The sequence below is a fragment of the Olea europaea genome, chromosome 11, assembly GCF_002742605.1.
Source record: "Olea europaea var. sylvestris chromosome 11, O_europaea_v1, whole genome shotgun sequence".
NCBI classification, from domain to species: Eukaryota; Viridiplantae; Streptophyta; class Magnoliopsida; order Lamiales; family Oleaceae; genus Olea; species Olea europaea.
This window is the reverse complement of record NC_036247.1, coordinates 18,730,919-18,753,240: the sequence shown is the minus strand read 5'-3', so window position 1 is coordinate 18,753,240 and position 22,322 is coordinate 18,730,919. Positions and strand designations below refer to the sequence as shown.

Below are 22,322 nucleotides of genomic sequence, written 5' to 3'. Positions count from 1 at the left end.
CAGCTCGTCAGCTCGAGCATCTGATTCACCATAGGTGATTGTGATTGTAGTTAATGCTGCCCATATTTGATTTGAAAAATAATCAGACTTCAATAAAATTTGATAAAAAATGGTAAAACATGTGAATTCTATAAAATATATAGTTGAAAATAAATTAAGAAAAACATTTTTAGAAAAATTAGAATTTTGCTACGCGTACAACTCCCTCACAATAGAGAGCTATCAAATTTTTTATTGGTCAGGAATCCCACTTTATTGTGGGGCCATGACAGTCGCAAATTTGGTGCCCCCTGCCCACCTATTACCAGTGCCCCCTATTTTAGGGGAAGCCGATCAAAGGGGCCCTTCAAGACCCCTGTTTGAGTATCAAAACCCTTCATCGCAAGGGGCATATAAATAGCAAAACCCAAAAATTAAGACCAAGCAACACATGGAGGCAAGTACCATCAAATGACGGGAGCTGCCTGAATTTGAAATTAAAATTTTCTTTTTTCGAACGAAAATTAGATGTTAATTTAAAGAAAATAAAAATTACGAGGCTTGCAATCCTGCTCCGCTCGCCCAACTAAAGGCAAGTCAGTCCCGAAAAATTTACAAGCAATCTATCTCGTACTCAGCTCGCTTGGTGGGTCAACTCAACATCTGATACCAGAGATGGACCAGCCGAATCAACTCAGCTCGATCCATTGCCATCATTATATCAAAGTGATATGCAAAACACTTATTCTTATTTTTCTCAAAGGTATAAAAGGCAAACACTTAATCAAACCTAAACAATCAAAAAATATAACAGAGGAAAAAGGAAAGCAAGAAAATTGACCTCCCACATCCACAAAGATATAGCGTGTTCTATTGAAATGACAAATTCTCTTTGCGTCCCATGAAGTTTTGGAGTACATGAAAACACGACGAAAGACAAGATTTTAACGTTTTTATCATCGTTAATAGTATGTATTAAAGTCAAATCAACCACACATGCCACTAGAATGCATAGGAGACAAGTTATATATATTTACATCTTCAAGTCTTCATTAAAATAGCAAACCCTGAAATATTTACAGAATAAACAAGCAGTCCTATACTCTTGATTACCTTAACACGATAGACAATCCATCTCCTAATTGAAATTAAGTAGCTCAAAGAAAAGCCAAAAAACACCAAGTAACAAAACATAACTCTGACAATGATGAAAAAAAAGAAAAAGAAAAAAAAAAAAGGAGGCTTCCACCAATGGTGTTGATAGAAAATTTCAGCTGCACTGTAGCTGACTATCCAGTTTATTTTGCTATAAATTTATTAGAAAGAACAGGCCCAGAAGGACGATTTAGCAAGCCTGTAAAAGATGCCCCTCAAGATTTCTTTGGCAAGGATGATCTTGGAAGGATCGAGTTGGCAAGATCTTCATTCAGCTTGACAGGTAGAGGTGGCATCTGCTTCATTAATTCCGGCATGTCATTTAAGCTGCATTCAAATAATTCAGTTCAGCATTTTGGAATTATTCCAGTCTGTTATATAATTAACACATGATGATTTGTTATAAAAGCTCGAGTCCAAGAGAAGTAATTGTGGTCTACTCGAGCTTCATGTGTGTAGCTTTATGAATTTAAATATCCATGATCTAACCTTCATAAGATGTAACAATTACTGTGTCACAGTACTGTTGGTTTTGGAAGGGCACATATACGTGGTTGAGGAAGGGTTCATTCCTATGCTTGCACATTATTATTTCAACCTTCAAACGCAAAAATAGGCGTGGACATTCATTTCTGAAGACAGTTAAAAACAGGCCCGGACATTCATTTCTGAAGACAGTTAAACTACATAGTAGCATTCTTATTGAGACTAGAACTCATTAAGAAAATATATTTATGATCTAATCAAATACGCAGCATTTCCACTACTTTTCTTTTTGGATTTTTTCATTTTGGCAGTTTCCATTCCTTTTGCTCTTTATTTGGGGAGAGATGGGGGCATGTTTCACAGTTTAGGGAGGTGTCCCAAAAGTAATATCTAGGGAGAAGGAGATAATTCCTTATTGAGGACTACTCTATGGTTTTCGAACTACAGGATCCGAAAGCTAGTGGCATCTGTTTCCTTTTCTGCATTTATTGAAATTTATTCTTCCAAGAAACTGATCGAGACCAAAACAAGAGAAAACATCCACATCAAATCCTCGAAAGTCATACATCCACAGGGGCGACAAGCTCTATAATATTAGTCACAACTAGTATATAATATCCTACCAAATATGTTTACAGGATTCAGAAGATCACCCTTTTAAGGTGCTAAACGAGCTTACCATGACCATAGATTAAGAACGTAGCTAAGACTAGGTAGTTCTTGGATTCAACAGTCATGTTTCTGTTTTTTCTATCTACACCAACATATCAAACCTTGATCCCGTTAGCTTCAGTTTCTATATTTGGGAAATGTTTATAAAAGGTTCAAATTTATAAAAATAAAACTGAGTGGTGATAATACTTGTCAGTCCCTCGAAATGTGTGGACAAAATTAAAGGTTTGTAAACAAGTTTATAAATATGAGCCAAACATAGGCAATTTTATAAACTCATTTGCATTTTGCATAGACAACATGGTTGATATTGACTTTTCGTTTTTTTTTAAGGTTTTACATTGATTACTTCCTCTCTACAGCCTTGACCAATAACATTGCAGATAGAACTCTTCTCTTGCCTTATCAATGAAATGTTTAAAATTTGAAATTGAAGACCAAAAAGCATCTTAGCCTATGTTTTACCCCCATTTTTCCAAAACTCATTTTCAACCACATATTCTCCCATAAAATAATATTACACGTAAATCGAAAAATTTTCCTTATTTTTTAACTACACATTCTCCCAAAAATCACTATTCCACAGCTCATTTCCCCCCAAATTTCCATTAAAATAGAGCCCACACAAGGGCTTAATCTCTTAACCATTGATAACAGGCAAATTAATTATGAAGACCAAATCAGGAAAAACACATTTAAAAATAAAGGGAAAATTTACTGAAAATAAGTATGGAAATCAATGAATGCATCTATGCTCTACTAAAGATTCGCACATGCCAGGAAGGGACACAAACATATAAATGTAAAGTGTATTTAACGTACTCGCTTAAGATAGCCAGGATATTGTTTCGAGCTTGGCAGAAGAGATTGATGTTCTCATTTATCTGCATGCAAATACAACAATAAAAGTTTAAATAAATATCATGAATCACTGCTATGGAAGAAGCTTCCCAGTTATGTTTGAAACTTTGATGAGGCAGACAAGGGAAGGCACATATAATATGGCTATTTAAGTATATGGAGCAAAAGGTGTGCACAAACATGAATTAAATAAGAAATCCATATTCACATAAATATCTTAATAAGATGCATATTCACAAACTAATATTATTAATGCAGTAGAATCTCTTAGCCCCCGTTTGAGCCACATTATTTTAAAAATGAGAATGAAAAATATAACAGTTATGAGTCTCACACAAGAAATAAAAAGTCAAATATGGTGACTTGATGTAATGAATAACGGTCATATTATTCATTTTAATGAGAAACTAATGGGGCTCAAACAAGGCCTCAATTTCCTATGTAAGAGAATTTAATCAATCCTTCACTGAGTTCAATATTCAGATCAGGTCACTCATCATTTGACAAAATCTAACTACTATATCCATCAGTCCAGAAGCTTAAACAACTAGTATTATGCAATCAGCAATAATTATTGTCCACAAAAATTGAAAACAAAGTGAGTTGGTTGGATGTCCTAGCATATAATGTTAATCCACCTTATAATTCCAGTTTAACTTATATTACACCGGACAAAAGGTGCATCTACATGATATTTGGAGTCCAATTGTTCCCTGCTGAAAGATATTAAGCCCGGTAAATTGCCAAAAATGAATTCTCATCCAATTGCTTAAAAGCAATAAATTAAGCCCATGTTTGGCCTCCATTTTCTAAAACTCATTTTTTCCCAAAATCATTTTCAACCCACATTTCATCGATTTTTATCTAAACCAAACAAGGTCTAAATAAGACATCTTTAAGCAACCAGATATTTGTCACTATGTCATTATTCACCGAGATTCACATAGGGTTCACATCCTTAGAATTTCTAATTGATAGATACATCTTCTGAAAAGAAATTATATATACTTAAAAAAAAAAAAAAAAAGAACTATTATACATCACCTTGAAAGCAGCAAAGTTTGCAGATATTTGATCCAGGGCTTGAGCACTTTGCTCAAGAAGCTGTCCAGTTGCTCCTCCAATGGCTGCAATTCATAGAATGTACTCTTCATTTTTTGATAGCTTTTTCAGTAGCTTGCAATATATATATGAATTGTGGACTGCAAGTTTACTTTGTGCATAAATAACTCGAGTAAAAGTTAAAATAGACCAGCAGGGGTTCTGGAAAGGATATTATATGGGATAATTACATTTTAATTGCATTTTTTGCTTTCATGGATAAGCTAAGTGTGGCTGCAACAAGCATGATGACGTAATGAGAGTGCTGGTGAGAGTGAAAAATTTTCCTATTTGAGGCCAATAAATTTAATCAACTAGGTTGTCAAATATACATGCTTGGTGGAAGCACTTTCACAAGTTAATGTTTAATATATATTGTAAAATATATATTTTTACAGTTCTTACTTTTCTACTTATTTCAACATGACAATTGTGCTTAGAATAGTGTCTCCGGGGAAAAAAGGATAAACCAGGACTAGTTCTCTATAGATCTGTGTTTCCTAGGCACAAGTTTTCTTGGGATATTTGGATGCTGATAGGTCTTAAGGGAGATTGAAAAGGAAATTCTTTAGCCTATGGCAACCTTGTTGGGCGCTTTATTCGAATTCCTTTAAAAATCATTTTAAGAGTTAAATGCATTTATAATGATCTGTGAGTATCTAAAATTAGAGATGAATCAGAATCTTGTGAAAGGAACAGATTTACTTGAGCTATAATTAGGCCACTACTCAAGAACAAACATATGACATTGCGATTTTCTACCAATTGCAATGCAGAAAAATTGATACCGATTTTTCATTTAGCTATATGCTTTTTATTTTTTTAATTCACACTGTGAGATTTTTATTTCATACCTAAGAACATAAAACCGACGCATCGTATGGAACACTAATTATTTTGCTCGAGAATGAAAAATTAAAAGCTTATTATCCCGTATAATATCCTTTCCAACTGTTCGAGATCATTAAAATAGCACCATCCTCTTTGCATGGGCAGGGGTGTTGAAATACCTTGTAAATGCAGAGAGAAGAAAAAAATATTGAGAAGTAAATTTTGTTATAGATAAAAAGAAAAAGAAACAAAATTTAGACCCCAGATTATCAATTAGAAGGCGCAATCATAGGAAAGGGCAAGAGAAAGCCATATGTCATTACTGATAAAAATAATATTTACTTTCTAAAAGATTCTAGAACAGGAATTGTGAGATTTTTATTTTGATAAATGAAGCACAAACGGGTAGTAACATTGATCCACAAGAAGTTCAACAAAATCTTTAAACAGTTTAAGATGATTTGGCAAAAGCTTAAGCAAAGAGCAATAAGTGAAGCATAATGCAAAGTTGATGGGTGCGTCTGGACCAACCTTTATACGAAATTCCATCATCACTGTCCATCGACATCGCTGATTGAGCATATGGAGGAACATTGGAGCGGTTTGCAACTTGCGATGATTTTGGCAAAAAATCTGTAGCTTTTTCCTGAGGATCCCAAAAAATGAAATAGAAATTATTTAATGGGAAAATCTACTTAAATCAGAAATGACCAAAAACAAAAGATTAGAGTACTCTGTTTTCAAGCACCATGGCTATGGGGTTATACAATCAGAAGACTGTACTAATAGAATAGTTTTGAGAGATCGATGGATGCAAATGCCTGCAGCACTATTTATACTGAAGATTCTTTTGCATTTACTATTTCTGAGGATAAGCTCAAATGGATGGTGGGCCTAGTTGACAGCTAAAAGGTTCAATGGCGTAGTTATCCGAACAGAAATACATTAATTATCATCCTATCCATTGCTCAAGGACGTTCTCGTGCTTACCAACAACATAATCAAGTTATATGGATCAATAAGGTAAATAAATGAAACCAAACAGGACTTAAAGAAGAGTGGGAACGTGATAACCACCTTCACACCAGAATTATAATTTTCATTTTAAGAAGAAATAGGCCACGAAGCCTGTGAATAAGTGTCCTATTGAGGGGGAAAAATCAAGGATTCCAATCTGTTTTCTAGTAATTAAGCAGAAACAATACCAAGATAAGCAATTAATCAGTTATACCATATTATGAGTCTGTTTGAAAGTGATTTTGAAAATTGATTTTTTGGTCGTTAGGAGAAAAGTGGAGTTCGTCTGTGAGAGAAGAAGTCAAATATGACGACGGGAATAGTGAAATAACGGTAAAAAAATCAATTTTGGGGGGGGGGGGGGGATCACTCCCAAACAGACTCTATAGTCATTCCCTCCTTGACAATAGATCAATGAGGGTATATCCTCAAAAGACTATACTAGCCTACCAGCTATATTAGAAAAACAAATGGCGTGTAGGTAAATTTTTTAAGAAATTAAAGGCCACGCTATAATCCCATGTCACCTTTAACCTTAACACACTCCTTCCAGTATCAGCTTTCCATTGTATGTCGCTCATAATCTCCCTAGAAACATACTCACCGGTCCTTTCAACCCTCTTGAATTTCCAGCTGCTACTTTCTTTCCACCAGACATGAGCAGAAGAAAGAGTAATATCATTCTAACATTACTCAAAGCTTCCCCCCTAAAGGCTTTAAATATCCAGATAAGCTCTTATTCTCATGTATCTCGTATATGTATACATTTGAATGATCACAAGAGGTTTGATACTATGCTAAAAAAAAACTACAATGAGACAATATATGTAACAAAGTTCCAATTTCAGTTTCAGAGAAGAAAGCTGTTCGTGTTTCTGCCTTTATAGTTTGTCAACTGTTGCCAACCTATTGCTTCACACAAGGAAGACAAAAAACCTTTGAATCCCTTTTGAACCATACCAGCTTCCACCAGAGTAGTACTAATGCACCCCTTTTCCTGTCAAACCTTCAAACACAGTGACATGAAGAGGGGCCACTTGTGATGATGTGCACACAAGCTCATCTTTTGCATTCATTCAAGGTATGAGGTAGATTGCAGTCACCTCAATCAATTGTCCTTGGTCTCCTGCAGTACTAACCCATCCAACAGAAATTTGAGTGCTATATACGCTATAATTTAACTTACAGCAGCTGTAAAGACAAATACTGCCTAGGAATGTCAGCATAGAAAACCAGATTTAATTGACCTAAGGGGTGCCAGTTATCATGCCACAGCTTTGGCAACCAACCATTCACACAGGCTCAATGGACATCATAACCTCTTCTACAGGCCGCAGCAGCTTCCTTCAAGTCACATATTCAATCTAGAGAACCAGATCTAATTGGCCTAGGAAACCTCGAGGGATGCCCATCACATGACTCAGGAATGTTCATTTACTTTTATTGAAATTTTAAATTTACAAACTAAAACAAATCAAGCTTCTACCTGATGCTGCAAACTATTGATCACTTACCCTGTTGAAAGCATTCATGAGAGACTAGAGATCACAAGCAAGTAACAACATCACCTCATACTGTTGACTCTAATATGCCTAAGTTGGACTAAGATGCAATAGTGAAGACTTGCCTCAATATCAATAAGGCAATCACTTTATTAAAGGCCCATTTTTTCATTGCCCTCTGTTTGTGTGTTGGGGGGGGGGGGGTTAATTATAAATTCAGTGCATGATACATACTATAAAGTCGCCACATCTAGATACTCTATCAAAACTCATATAACCAAAAATAACCATCATAAAACATATGATTTCAGTTGTTAATAAGGCTCTAATACATCAAGGAAGTGAGGAAGATCAATCTGAATCATTATTCTCTATATAGCAGAAATTGGAAGGCCACTTCTTATTCCGCGTTGACGTTATTACTAGGAGCATTAAGATGCCTAAATATATTATAGAGGTTCACGTAGTAAAAGAAGTCAATTGAAGTGTTATTAAGATACTAACATAAAATGTTAAAAGTGAGAGAGGTGACTCGTCCTTGAGCATTACATGGATAGCTGGGGACAGATAACAACATGAAAAATGTTGAAGTACCTTTTTATCTTTACTTTTCCTTGATGAATTGTGATCGTCTTTCCTTCGCTTGCCATTTTCCTTTTTCTGCGAACAGTGGAACGTTTAGGTCAAAATTGATGTAATTAGCTGAAAATTATAGCACGGATAGGATTTATGCAACTGCTAACTTTGCTCTTGCTCTTACGATTCCCCACCGACCAAATTTCATTTATTAATGAGCATGATGGACTTTGCTTCCAATTTTAATTCTCTGATTATATGTCTTCCATTTTTTTCAAGAATAAAAATTACGACTTCTCCAAAACAATCTGCCTCTGGTAATACATTAACCCTCTCGAAAAAGTGAAAATCAAACATGTAAATTGAATCTGGCATCATAAACTTGAAATTAAAAACAATATCCTCTTTCAGGGTAATCTCACACTGGCCTTAAATCCTTTACTCGGAGGTTCGTCACCACTGTTAAACAAGGCTCGAGGACTAACCATTCATTGTTAAAACTACAATATGATATGTAAATTTTCAATGTTACAACTATCTAAATTATCAGCATTAGTTAAACAAAGAAGAGAAAGTCATGTACGTACAGTCTGTACACAAGTTCATGCAACATTGGTGCCTCTTTGAAATTAAAACTATGAACTGAAGAGGAAATAAAAAAAGGAATTGAAGTTGGTCAAGAACCACATTGAATACCAATGAAGAAAGAAATGGTGATGCAGATAAAGGCAGAGATCAAATATTCAATTCACTTTATTATGTCCCTTATTTTATCAATATATTTTATTGTTCAAGTTAGGGGTTATTTTGACATTTTGGGTCGTTAAAGTTCCCATGCAATTTTATTATTTAAGCTAAAACTAGGATTGATCATTAGTTGGTAGCTTTTATATATTAATAAAGCTTCTGAAGAGTTTATTCAAATTTCGGTCCAAATTAGTATTTCTGTGTGAGTCAACAATTTGTGATGTTGGGTTCTTCAATTCTCTTCCACCTACGCCATCCGGTATCAAAGCTCAGCTCTGTCCTGAGAACGGTGAAACCCTCAATGGCAGAAGTTATTTTCGCAACGAGGATGCAAAACTACAAGAAGAGTTCTTTGTGATTAAGCTGATGAAGAAAAAATAACTGCATCGACATCTGGTGATGTTGAAAAAGCAAATTGATTAGCTACTACAATGGTGCAAAGGCTCAACACTTGTAGAGTCAATAGTAGTGGATGACAGCAACGGTGGTGACAACCTTTCCGTCACTCTCAATCTCGAACAAAGAATGGATAGAGTTTCAGGTCTGGGCTACAATTGCCCACCATTTTTGACAACGTAATCGATGAAGATGTAATGAAAGATTGAGTACAAGAAGATATAGTGGAGACTGTGTGGTGATGGTCAATGGGATAATGACTGCCAGAGTGGATGTCAAAAGTAATAAAATTCTAAAAGCTATAGAGGACCATTATGTTGTTAATGAGAAGATGAAGGACTATACGTGAATAAAGGAAAAGGGTTATTGATTTGCATTCATCCTAATATAGGAAAAGATTATTGATTTGCATTCATCATTACAAACGGAATGAACATGGAAAATATTCTTCCAAAATTGAAGTGCCATTATTATGGTAGCTAAAGGAATTAGTGATGATAGTTTGTAAGTACATATAATTGAATACTCGATTTCTTTCGCAACTCTTTTTCAGTATTTATTTTGGGGATATCAGCTTAATAGATTGGGGGTGGGATGTCTCCTAACAAGTGGAAGCTTAATTGCTATAGTATTTGAAAAGAATTTAATGCAACACTATGAAGAACCTTTTCTTCATGCCATGGGAAATATGGCAATGTGTTTGTGCGATGTCATGAATGGGTAGCATAATTTATTAGAGCATGAATTATTGTCTAATTTGCAACAACATTCCATGGAGAAGGGGTCACAAATTAAAAGAACCGAAATGAATAGTTTAAATCAATCTCAATGCTTGGCGCAATAAATGGATTTCATTGCTTTATTACCAATTCAATTACCATTACAAAATGTCAGATGAGAAAATAATTCAAGATTTGTGGGCGAATCTTCCTCATCCAGGTGATGATGATTGAGGTATACATAGAGATCAAATATTCGATTCACTTTATTATGTCCCTTAATTTATCATTTTGTTTCATTGTTTAATGAAACACTTTATTTAGGGATTATTTTAACATTTTAGACTGTTAGGATTTCTTGTGGCATTTTATTATTTAAGCTAAAACTAGAAGTTGATTATCACTCATTGTTTTTAAATATTAATAAGAATTTTGAAGAGTTTTTCAAATCTGTCTAAGTTGGTATTCGTGCAAGAGTCAACAATTTGTGATCTTGCACTCTTCAATTCTTGACACTTCCGCCTACATCACGTTGTTAACTGAGTCCATACCAACTGGATAGAGAGGGATAAAGAAGCTTTTCTGAAATAAGGGGACATAAGTTTTTTTTGTCTTGGTATAAGTCCTTTTTATGCATCATTTAATGATTTCCTCTTAAAAACCTTGTTCTCGATTTATGTTGATTTTGCTTTTGGACAATTAACACATGATTTTACCTTATGCAGATATCAGAAATATCTAGGTATCATTTATGATTACATACCATAGAAAAAGTTGTAGAAAAAGAAATATCCCATCTTCCCGTTAAAGTCTAGTCAGATATTTTGCATCCCTTACATAATTAAGGAGTTGCTATGCTTGTTTCTTTAAATGAAATTTAAAGGCTAGTTTTTTACGCGAAACTTAATATTTGAGAACTAGTTCAAACTCTCATAGTGTATGATCTACATAGAGGACTCAAAACATATGGATAATTTGGATTACTTATTATAATGTAAGATGGCTGAGGTGTAGCTTAATCAGGAGGTTTGTTTTAGTTGAATTTTCTAGGTAAGTGGGAAGATTTTTTTATTTTTATTTTTGATGACCGTGGATGTCTAAGCAAGCTTACGCACACCTCGACTAATTCCACGGGGCCCTGAAATTTACAACTGAGTACTCATCTCAGTAGCCTTGAAGGAACTCGAACTGGTGACCACTGAGGAATAAACCTAATATTTGACCACTGAGCTACCCCTTAGGATTAGGTAAATGGGAGGATTTTTGAAGGACAAAGCCAGAAATTTCTGAATTTTGGAATATACAACTATGTTTTGGCATCATTAAGGTTTTCTACAGTCAAAGAGTCGAAGGCCATTATTTTCTCTTTCATTGTTCTTGGCTAGAAATATCGTTGCATGCTTGACTTCTTTTTTATTTACTTGATGTTTGAGCATTCCTTATACCCCTTAACAACTGTAATTACGCTTTCATAATTAATAATTCAAGTTTCTTATTAAAAAAATACACTTCATTCATAAAAAAGTTACACCCAGATACCAAGTTTTACAAACTAATCACATCCAAAAACCTTGAGGATGTGCAAGCACATCTATATACGCTTGCATTGTACTTTTCCCTTTTCCATTTTTCTCAACTCTAAAGTACAAAGACCGGGCCTGGCATGAAAATTATCCCCAAAATTTAGAGTACTTCTGGTTCCTCAATCCCAATCGTTATTTCCTGTTTAGCTTTGATTAAAAAAATCAGATGCAAAAGCAATTCTGCAAGGCTATTTCTAAAAGCAAATAATCATAACTACTGAATGAGGAGAAAGAAAACGACAAGATAAAAGCTTACAGTCATCCATCTACAACGTAACGCCACATCCCGAACTGTCTTATCTTTTAACGCCTGAGAAATTTTAGCATACCGAACAATGGGGGTATCCGAGTTATATCTGCAAAAGGGAGCATTCAGTAACGGATCAGTGTGCACTGTCCAAGCGTTATCCACAATAACATGAGACCAGCTACATGGGAATATTTTTGGAGCGGAATTATTCTTTCTAAATTGGCAGTAAATATGTCAAATAAATGAACGCTGATGTGAAATTCAGCAATTTGTCTTGGTCTGACCAAGAACATTGCTTTTCAAAGCTGTTGAGAGATGCGAATTAATAGATTAGAATTTTGATGAATTGGGAGCTGAACTTGAAAATGAGGCATTTCCTAAACCTCAAATCAACCATGTACTATGAAGAGTACTATTCTATCACAGTTCTCATTATGTGCAAGTTTGGAATTTATTGTCTCCATCACCTTGATATACAATTGAAATCACTACAAAAAGTTTGGATTTCTGAATGCTAATAACACTGTTTACTTAAGATAGGGGTATGATTGTAAGTTTGCTCATGTATTGATATTTCTTATCAATATAAAGGATATTATGGCAAGCCTCATTTTGTCTATCTAGGAGTAGAGAGAATCTAATAGAGAGGCGTGACTTTCCATACAATATGTAACTATTATTTTTCTACGTCGCTTATAGTGAAATCTTTGCTTATACAATTCAATTCATCCGATTACTACAAGGATGTTCACCCAATCCAGAATATGAACCATAAAAGAAAATACATATTAAACCAATCACAAGAAATCCTACAATTGCAAGTGGCCATACACTTGCAGTGAGAGTGAATCATATCAACGGGGCGTTTGTTTCCCATTTTTTGTAAAAATGAGAATAAAAAATATAGCCGTTATAGCCCCCACACAAGAGATAAAAATTCAAATTTGGTGGCTTGATGTGATGGTTAACCATCTTATTTTTCATTTTAATGGGGAAAGAATGGGAAACAAACAGGGGCCAAGTATTTGTTCTTAAGTGCTTTCTATTTCGTGTTATAATTGCTCTTGGTAATACTGGAATAGGCATTAATCCACAACCCAAAAATATAGACTTCTTTATTTCCTATTTTACTTGGTACAAATTAGCCAAAAACCAATATGTGGTATGTATACCCATAACAGTATTCGTCGTCCTCTGAAGACAGAAGGAACCCACATACCTGTTAGACTTCAAGATTTTTCTTTTTAAAGATTGCATAACTGTGCTTCCATTTCATAAATTGTTTTAGAAAGAGACGCTGATGTCAAATTTCAAACTTCTCAACACCCACAGGTGGTAAATAAACAACAATTTCGCTAGATATCCACCCAGAATCATCATCTTATACATACAAGTACGAATATTGATTATATCGACAGGAGAACACCCAAAGACCCAAATTCAACACAGAAGATTTAGGATGAAACTCGCCATAATTCAGGCAAGTTGAAATGATAGCAAAAAAATTATAAAAGGCCAGCACCCAAACGCGTAATAAACATGTTTGCATATAGGCATACAGTAATAACAGCAGAATCAAAAAGAAGAGAAGGAATCGGGAGCTAACTTTGAAAGTAAATTTTCGAGGGTGGACTGCTCTTCAGGAGACCAGTCGACCGACAAGCCGGGGTTGTGGCGGAGGGCAGCCTGGGTAGATCTCGCCATGGAATCCTCCTGCCCACCGTTGCTACTTCCAGCGCCACCATTAGCATTCTCCTGCCCGCCGCCATTGCTGTGGCCATTATTATCATTATTACCGTTGCTATGACCCGCTGAAGGATTCGCACTTGCAGCCATAAATAATTTACTCTGAAAATCAGAAATTTTTCTACAAATCTATTCCGTTTATTGAAATTTCGGTAAAATTAATGGAATTGACGAATATTTGTTCGAAATTTGGACCCATAAACAGCTGGAAATGATAAATTAACAGAAGAAATTGAGAGATTTATATATTTATTAAAGAAATTGGAGAAACATCAGGTAGAGAAAATCTGTACGGAACATGGATGTATGTATTCGGTTTTTGAATTTATAAATTATAAGCAGCTTTTTGTGTTTTATTATTGAAAATGGGCCTTTGAGGATTAGACTTTCCTGTAAAATAATTGAGGGCTTGGGTCGTTTTGTAAATTAAATATTATAACGAAGGTCCTTAACTTATTGAAGTTATATAAACGAATCCCTAACTTTTTTTTTTTTTTTTTTATACAATTAGAGCTTGGTTGTGTCCCAAAAAATAAAAGTTATTATTTTGTTAAACATAAATTTTATACTTATTTTTTAAATTGGCAAAAAATATTTCATAGTATCTAGAAAAATCATGAGATCCAAGCAAGCTTTCTATCTTAAATCCTTGTTTAGGCCCCATATCGGGGGAAGAATGTATTTTAAATAGTAGATTAATGAAGAATGTGTGATTAAAAATTAAGGAAAAGTTTTGAGTTTGCGTATAATATTATTTTATTGAAAAATGTGTGATTGAAAATGAGTTTTGAAAAAAAATAAATTTAGAAGAATAGGACCCAAACAAGGGCTTAAGTTTGTTTATATATTAAGGGCTTGTTTTATATAAATTTTTTTAGAATATGTTTTGTGAAAAGTTATTATTTAGAGAATTTGTGATTAAAAGTAAGAAAAAAATTATAATTTGCGTACAAAATTATTTTATTGAGAGAATGTAAAATTGAAAATAAATATAAAAAAAATAAATTTTAAAAAATTTGTACCGATCAGTTGCTAACTAAAACTGTGTATGCTGAGTAAATGAGCATACACTAATGAAACATTTAATTGACAAATTAACCAGCATTAATGGAACATTTAATTGAATAAGAAACATTTAACCAATTTTTTTCACTCTTGAAATTGTACAAATATAAATAAGGGTAAATTAGTAAAAATTTTAACAAAAATTGCTTTCCCAATAATATTTAATAAGATTTCTTAATTTGTGTAAAAAACAAAACCAACCTATATAAATGGGACGGAGAGTATATTTTTACATTGCTAAATTTTTTAAAGAATATTTTTCATTTTTTTAGTTGGAATTGCAATATGACCATGGTGAAATTTTGCACGTAGCACTAAATAAATGATATTTTGGTTGGCAGTATCATATAATACACGACAACATTAAAAAAATTAAAATTTCATCTATTATATTGTTTAGTCGTACTTTGTATTGTGTTGTGTAGTAAACGAAAGAGTTTTGATATATACACGTAGTATGATCATCCATTCAAATCAGTTCGAGTCATTTAAAATGTGAACCCACAACATCAAACCCCCACCCAATATATTTCTCTCTTACCACATCGATGACTAGAGGTTCTACCACAAGTGGATACACTGACGGAGCCAGCGTGGGAGCAATGGATTATTTCGATGAATGTTTATTATTAAAGGTGATTAATCATCCAACTTGTTTGTTATCTTACTACATTAAAGATATCAAAAGTCGTTGATTTAGATTATAATCATCCAACTTGTTTGTTTTCTAATTATTATTGGAACCTTACAAATATGATTTCTCTGTTGTAATTTTTGGGACAAACAGTTGTACAAATTCTATTTTGTACCTCAAATACTTTAAATTATATTATCCGAAATCAACTCTGTGGATTGATGACGTCAAATAAATTGTCTTGTTTTTGTTTATAATAAAACTGCATCATACACTTTATTATTATAATACTATTTTCCTATATATATAAAAGAGGAAAGAAAGGGTTGGACATGCGTCAAATACGTCCTGTACGGATTTGCTCTTTTTAATTCTCAAAATGCAATCAACCCATTTTCTGTACTCTTTTTTCTCCTTCTTCATTCTCTGGCGCAACCACCCACTCTTCCTTCATTTTTCCACGCAACACCTATCTTGTTTAGGCTTGTCTTCTCTTTTTCTTCTCTCTTTTGTTATAATCTTTCTCTTCGCTATTCTCTCAACTCTAATTTCTCGACATCTTGTGCAGATTTTTTTACTATGAATCCTAATGGATGGGTTTATCGTTTGTTTCCATATCTGTAAGATTCTTTTGGCCTTTTATTCTTATTTTCTTCCATTCATTCAATTTTGGAGAATGTAATAGCTCTGTGCATGTCCCTTATTTTTTTAAGAACAACAAAATGAAAAAAAATAAATAAATAATGCGAAAGCTTTGTTGCTCCATGACAATGGCTCCGTGCGTTGCGGGAGCTTTGCTCCGTGCTTTGTAGCAAACCATTGCCCTACTCCTACACTTCGTTCTCCAATTCACCAGGTTTCCTTAGTCACTTACTCTATTCCATAGGTAAAGTTTATTTCTTATATTTTTATCTATCATTTTGAGGGGTTGAGATTGTGGGTTTTGATTTTTTTTTTTTTTTTTTTTTTTTTTTTTTTTTTTTTTTTTATTTTATATTTTTTTTTTTTTTTTTTTTTTTTTTTTTTTGTTGAGATTGATTGAATCGAATACATTTGTTAACTAATGCATCGATTGTTGTTTGTGAAAAAAAGAATAATGTTATTTTGGGAATGGAATTTCACGAATTGGGATTTTGTTAATGCCAATATTATTTAATTAAAGTTGAAAAAAATTAGTTTTAAAAAAAGAATTAAAAAGAATTTTAAATCCAAAAAAATTATTTATAACATGAATAAAACAAATAAAAAAAATAGAAACCTCTTGGATTGAGGTTTTGGAAAGTTTTTTATTTTTAGTTTTTTAAATTCATTTTTTCTATCTCTATATTCTTAGGCGTTTAATTTTTTTGCCTTCTATGTTTTATTTAGTTATGTCATATTTTTTAGAACAGACAGAAAACTTCATATTTGGTTTAGTTCAATATTAAAATTGGTGGAATTGATGACTATTACTCTATAGCCTCTTGGGTAAGATTTTAAAAAGTTCAAACGATTTTCCAAAGACATTCATCTGAGAGTTCTTGCCGAATATTTAGCGATGGTCATATTACAGAGATATGGCAACAGGCTTGTAATTATGCAATCAGAGAAAATATTGAGAAAGTATGACTCTCTCCTACTATAATTTAATTTTCTGAACGTATCTATGAATATCTTAGATTTTTACGTGCCTTCAGACTTGAAACTTGTTTGGGAAGTGTTGATTTAAATTATAAATAAATATTATGTCTGTTAATCATCCTCCATAGATTTTTTGTTACATCAATTTATTGATATAATATTCCCCTTGTACTTTTTCTTATTTTCTATGCTGGATCTAAATTCCAATTCCAGTAGTTTTTTCTATGGACGGAAGCTTATTCCTTTGACACATTTAATCGAAAATGTAGAAAATCTAATTAAGACTCTAATTTCTTACTGGTTGCACATAACTGTTTGTTATAAATGAAATCTTAACTGAAAGTTCCAAATTATAGCACTTTCATTACGTCAATACATGTAACGTTGCACCAAAACATTTGTCTTATGTATCTGTTCAACCATGGGCGGACCCAAGGGGGGTCTTGGGGGGTCAAGTGACCCCCCAATTTTTGAGATTTTTCCTTCTTTTTTTTTTTTAATAAAGTCATGTTTGGTGTAGATTGAAATTTAAATTTTAATCTAAATCAAAGATAACAATTAATTTTAATGACATATATCATGGATTCCTTAACTTTTAAAATTTTATCAAAATTTACTAAAAATCGGACTTTAATCCCAACCAAATAGGGGTAAAATCACAATAAATTTGAATTTTCTTTATTTTTTATTGCTCAATATATTCTCTCCTTCAACCTTTTACCAGAATATTAACCCTTCTTACTTTTTAAAATTTGTTGATATTTTCTCTACATTATCACATCTACTACAAATTTTCATTTTTCAATCAAATTTTTAACTAGCTAGAACCTAAATTTGCATTTCTCTTATCCTACTTGTGTATATAGCACATGTCTAAACTGATTATATAAAATTTAATTTATATTTGACGAATTGTATTTATTTGACTGATTATTAATAGAGCGATGCCCAGTGTACAGGGGCTGCCTCACAGATATTTTACAGGGTCCCTCACTGTGCAGGGGCCCCACATGTATTAAAAAAAATTACGTGGATCCCACCTATGTGTGTGGCCTGTCATGTTCCTGTTTCCTTAAGCCCAGCATGACTCTTTTTTTTTTTTTTTTTTTAACGAGGTGTCCCAACTTGCGCCAGACTATATATCCTCGTCCCTGAACCTCCGGCCCCTTAACTGCTCAGGGAGGTAAATCGCAGGATGTGTCCTTATTGGTTCCCAGGTTCCCACATGGCTTTTACTCCTTACCCAAAGGAAGCCTCCTCCATGGTGATTAATCCACCAATAATTCCTCCTTTATTGGATCAAAGGTTCCCACCAGGAATCGAACTCCCCACGCTTGGTTCCAGAGTCCCCCAATGTGATTGTTCCGCCAACTTGGATGTGCCATGGGGGGCGGCCCAGCATGACTCTTATTAGTATTGAACATGGTTATATGCTTTTTCTTTCGATAACTTAAATTGATTGTTTGTATCAAATACATAATTTTTTAAAATATAAATATGCATTTGCATATGATGAGCAAAATATTAATATAATGGTTGTTCAAAATCAAATAAATGAAAATGATGAGCAAAATATTAATGAAAAAATATTTTTCAAATATAAATCTACATTTTTTCGGGTCAAATATGAATCATTCAAAAATTAAGAATAAAGTAGTTGATTTGCACAAAATTTGATTGTGCCCCCCTAACTCAAATTTTCTGCCTCCGTCCTTGTGTTCAACAACCAACACATGCTTATATTTAATATTCATCAACTAACGTGTAACACACGTTTATTTACTAGTAATGTATAAAAAATTATGGGTAATTGAAAAATATACTATTTTAATATTTCTCTCATAGTACTTTATTATAATTTTTTTAATTAAAATACTCTCCCACAAACGTACAAATACAATCCTGGCTCCACCCTCGAGTGCATTGAAGTTTTTTCTCATACTAATCATAGACCAAATTTTGGCTTTAGACGGTTACTAAACTATAAGCCCTCATTTGAGTCCCATTTTTTTCAAAATTTATTTTCAACCCCATATTCTTCTATAAAATAATTATACGCTTATTTCAATAACTTTTTCTTACTTTGTGATCATGCATTTTCCAAAAAATTACTATTCCATAATGCATTTTATCCCAAAAATTGAAATTAAACAGGGACTAAATTGTGAATCTTGACTAGGAGGAGTGAGTATATTCGAGTCTTAAAAAAAATAAAAATAAAAATACAAAGTGAATACTCGGATCACTATCGGGTGATTTCAAATCAAAATGAATATACAAAATATTCTGTGATAAGATCGTGTTCAACAAGTTACAATTATGGCAAGTTTGGTATGTTGATTGAGCATTATTATACATCACTAAGTTAAAGTAACTGCTCTTCAAAAAATGTGTATTAGTGTTGTAAAACTAATTTATTCTACACTATAATCAAAAGGCCCAATCAGGTGGAATGCACATCTTCTCCAACGATCTTCACATTACCATGCAACCCGAATTTCATGACATAGCGCCAATTTTGCACTCCGCGAGCAATGGACACCCCTTTGAAATTGGCAGAATCGTCTCATCTTCTGCATTATCGAAAATTGAGCACTCTAAGATCTAAGGGTTAAAGTGAGCATTGCATGGGGATTCATGATCGTAGTGCGTTTCTCATTCATTAAGTTCAATCAAACTTGCATTCAAATGTCATTTCACATTTAATTTCATTCAATTCATTCACAATTGCGTACACAGTACAGTTTAGGTATAATCACGTTACAAAAAGCACCTTTGACAAATTGGTTTCGATTAAGGGTGAGGTAGGCAAAATTAAACTAATTCAATATCTGTAGGACAATATTTGAAACTCTACTTTCCACTTTATTACTTGTTACGAACTGTATACTTGTGATATTAAAAGCAAAACAATAATTTCATGGACATCATAGCAGGGGTGAAATTTTACCCGATGTTTTCAATACTCATTGTCAAGAAGGTGTGCAATTTTTATTTATTAAGTATAATAAAAGGTTACTGATTCAAAACATGTAAATATCATGTTCCTGCAATGTTTATTAGGTGATTATAATTAATTTCAATTGTATATATGTAACTAGATAAATGTGGAAATGCTGGAGCCCCCTGATAGAACCCCACCAATAGGTGGGGGAGGGCCCTTTTTTTGTGCAGGACCCACTCCTGTTGGTGGGGTTCTGTCAGGGGGCAGTCAGCCCCCTGTTACTCCAGCAATTTCCAAATGTCTAATACAAGTGAATTCCATAAATTATGTGAATACAAATCAAATTTGACCGAAAGTAATTTTAGAAAAATACCTACAAAACATGCTTCAAGTATGACTTAGTATTATTTTGTATTATACAGTGTTTTAGAATGTCACTCTGGTACATTTCTCTTTATCTATTAGAATGTTCTACATGTTCCTTCTCAAGATTTGAACTTCTGTACTACATTTTAAGTAATTCTGGAATTCTCCACGAGCATTTTCATGCTTCCATGAATGGCTGCCAACCTACATTGCTTGGTCGCCTTAGCATTTGGTTGTGTCCCTTGTATCCCATGCTCAGCTATGTCTCCCACAGAATGTAATTTCATACACGGAGCAACGAACTTATTTGAAATAGCTTATGTTATGTACAAGAGGACCTAACCTATGCCATCGTGTTTTAAACCCTCACTAGCTTCATAGAATCTAGCCTTCAACTCTTGCCTTGTCTCCCGGCCTCCATAACCTTCATTTGCTTCTCTCACTTCTTGCATGTTAGTAAAAGTGTTGGTTGCTAATTTTCTGAGTCTTCCATCAAATGAGACTGAAGCTTACTAAGGATGCCATGGGTAGGAGCTTTTTATCATTTTTCCATCTTATTTTATATTCTCCATCCGAGTAATTAGCACAAAACGTCCTTACCTTTCGATTGTTTTGTGAAAAATGTCCCTACCTTTCGTTTTTTTACGGATTACACCCTCACCTTTACCTTTTTTTTGCGCAAAACATCATTCTGTCAACTCCTCATTAAAATATTCCGTTAAATCAAAAGGTAATTAGTACAAAAGGTCCCTACCTTTCAATATAATTGTGCAAAACGTTCCTACCTTTCACTTTTTTGCATAATTAGAACAAAAGGTTCCTACTTTTCAATGGTATTGTGCAAAACGTCACTACCTTTCATTTTTTAGCATTTTCACCCCTACCTTTCACCTTTCATTGCGAAAAAGGTCATTCTCATCTATTTTTTTCAAAAGGTAATTAGTACAAAAGGTCCCTACCTTTCAATATAATTGTGCAAAACGTTCCTACCTTTCACTTTTTTGCATAATTAGCACAAAAGGTTCCTACTTTTCAATGGTATTGTGCAAAACGTCACTACCTTTCATTTTTTAGCATTTTCACCCCTACCTTTCACCTTTCATTGCGAAAAAGGTCATTCTCATCTATTTTTAAAAAAAAAATAATGATTTTACCCTCCTATTCAAATAAAACAAAAAAAAAAGATGAATTACCAACTGTAACCATAGTCCTTAAATTTTAAAAAAATTACAAATAAATCATAAATTCCCAACCACCACCACTTTCACAACATATCACGCTGCCAACTATAAATTAACATAACACCACCTTTCTGCCACCATGCCCGCTAGACTCCACCATCGTAAATGTGGTTGTTTCGGACAGATTGGTGACCAACACTAGGGAGGAGGATATTGGGGAGAGTGAGGCGAGGCTGGTGGTGGTGGAGTTTGATAGGTGTTGTGGCCGAAAGGTGGTACTATATGGATCTATAGGTAATGGTTTGGTGGGGTTATGAAAGTGGCGGTAGTAGAGAATTTAAGATTAATTTGTAATGTTTTGAAAGATTTAGGACTATGATTGCAATTAATTATTTATTTTTCTTTTCTTTTCTTTTTGTTTTATTTGAATAGGAGGGTAAAATCGTCATTTTATTAAAAAAATGGATGAAAAGGACTTTTTTCGCAATGAAAGGTGAAAGGTAGGGATGAAAATGCTAAAGGATGAAAGGTAGGGACGTTTTGCACAATAATATTTAAAGGTAGGGACCTTTTGTGCTAATTATGCCAAAAATGAAAGGCAAGGACGTTTTACACAATAATATTAAAAGGTAGGGACCTTTTGTGCTAATTACCCTTTGATTTAACGGAGCATTTTAACGGAGAGTTGACATAAGGACGTTTTACGCAAAAAAAAGGTAAAGGTAAGGGTGTAATCCGCCAAAAAATGAAAGGTAGGGACGTTTTCCACAAAAACATCGAAAGGTAGGGATATTTTGTGCTAATTACCCTTATTATTATTATTATTATTATTGTTGTTGTTGTTGTTGTTGTTGTTGTTGTTGTTGTTGTTGTTGTTGTTGTTGTTGTTGT

General features: G+C 33.6%; 1 protein-coding gene across 1 annotated transcript; it reads right to left on the bottom strand.

The window, feature by feature from the left end:
* Positions 1-987: 987 nt before the first annotated feature.
* On the bottom strand, positions 988-13,976 carry LOC111403681. The gene is made up of 7 exons (XM_023032271.1): positions 13,482-13,976; positions 11,882-11,981; positions 8,199-8,264; positions 5,617-5,731; positions 4,198-4,280; positions 3,115-3,176; positions 988-1,461 (listed from the first exon to the last, which is right to left on the bottom strand). The coding sequence occupies exons 1-7, from the start codon at positions 13,709-13,711 to the stop codon at positions 1,350-1,352; spliced, it is 768 nt and encodes a 255-aa protein (XP_022888039.1). The 5' UTR covers positions 13,712-13,976; the 3' UTR covers positions 988-1,349.
* Positions 13,977-22,322: the final 8,346 nt, after the last annotated feature.

Coding starts and splice junctions, on each gene's coding strand:
- LOC111403681 (XM_023032271.1), bottom strand. CDS start 13,711: ATGGCTGCAAGTGCGAATCCTTCAGCGGGTCATAGCAACGGTAATAAT. Junction 5,732..8,198: donor GGAAAAGTAAAGATAAAAAG/GTACTTCAACAT, acceptor TGGGATCCTCAG/GAAAAAGCTACAGATTTTTT. Junction 4,281..5,616: donor TGATGGAATTTCGTATAAAG/GTTGGTCCAGAC, acceptor TATGAATTGCAG/CCATTGGAGGAGCAACTGGA.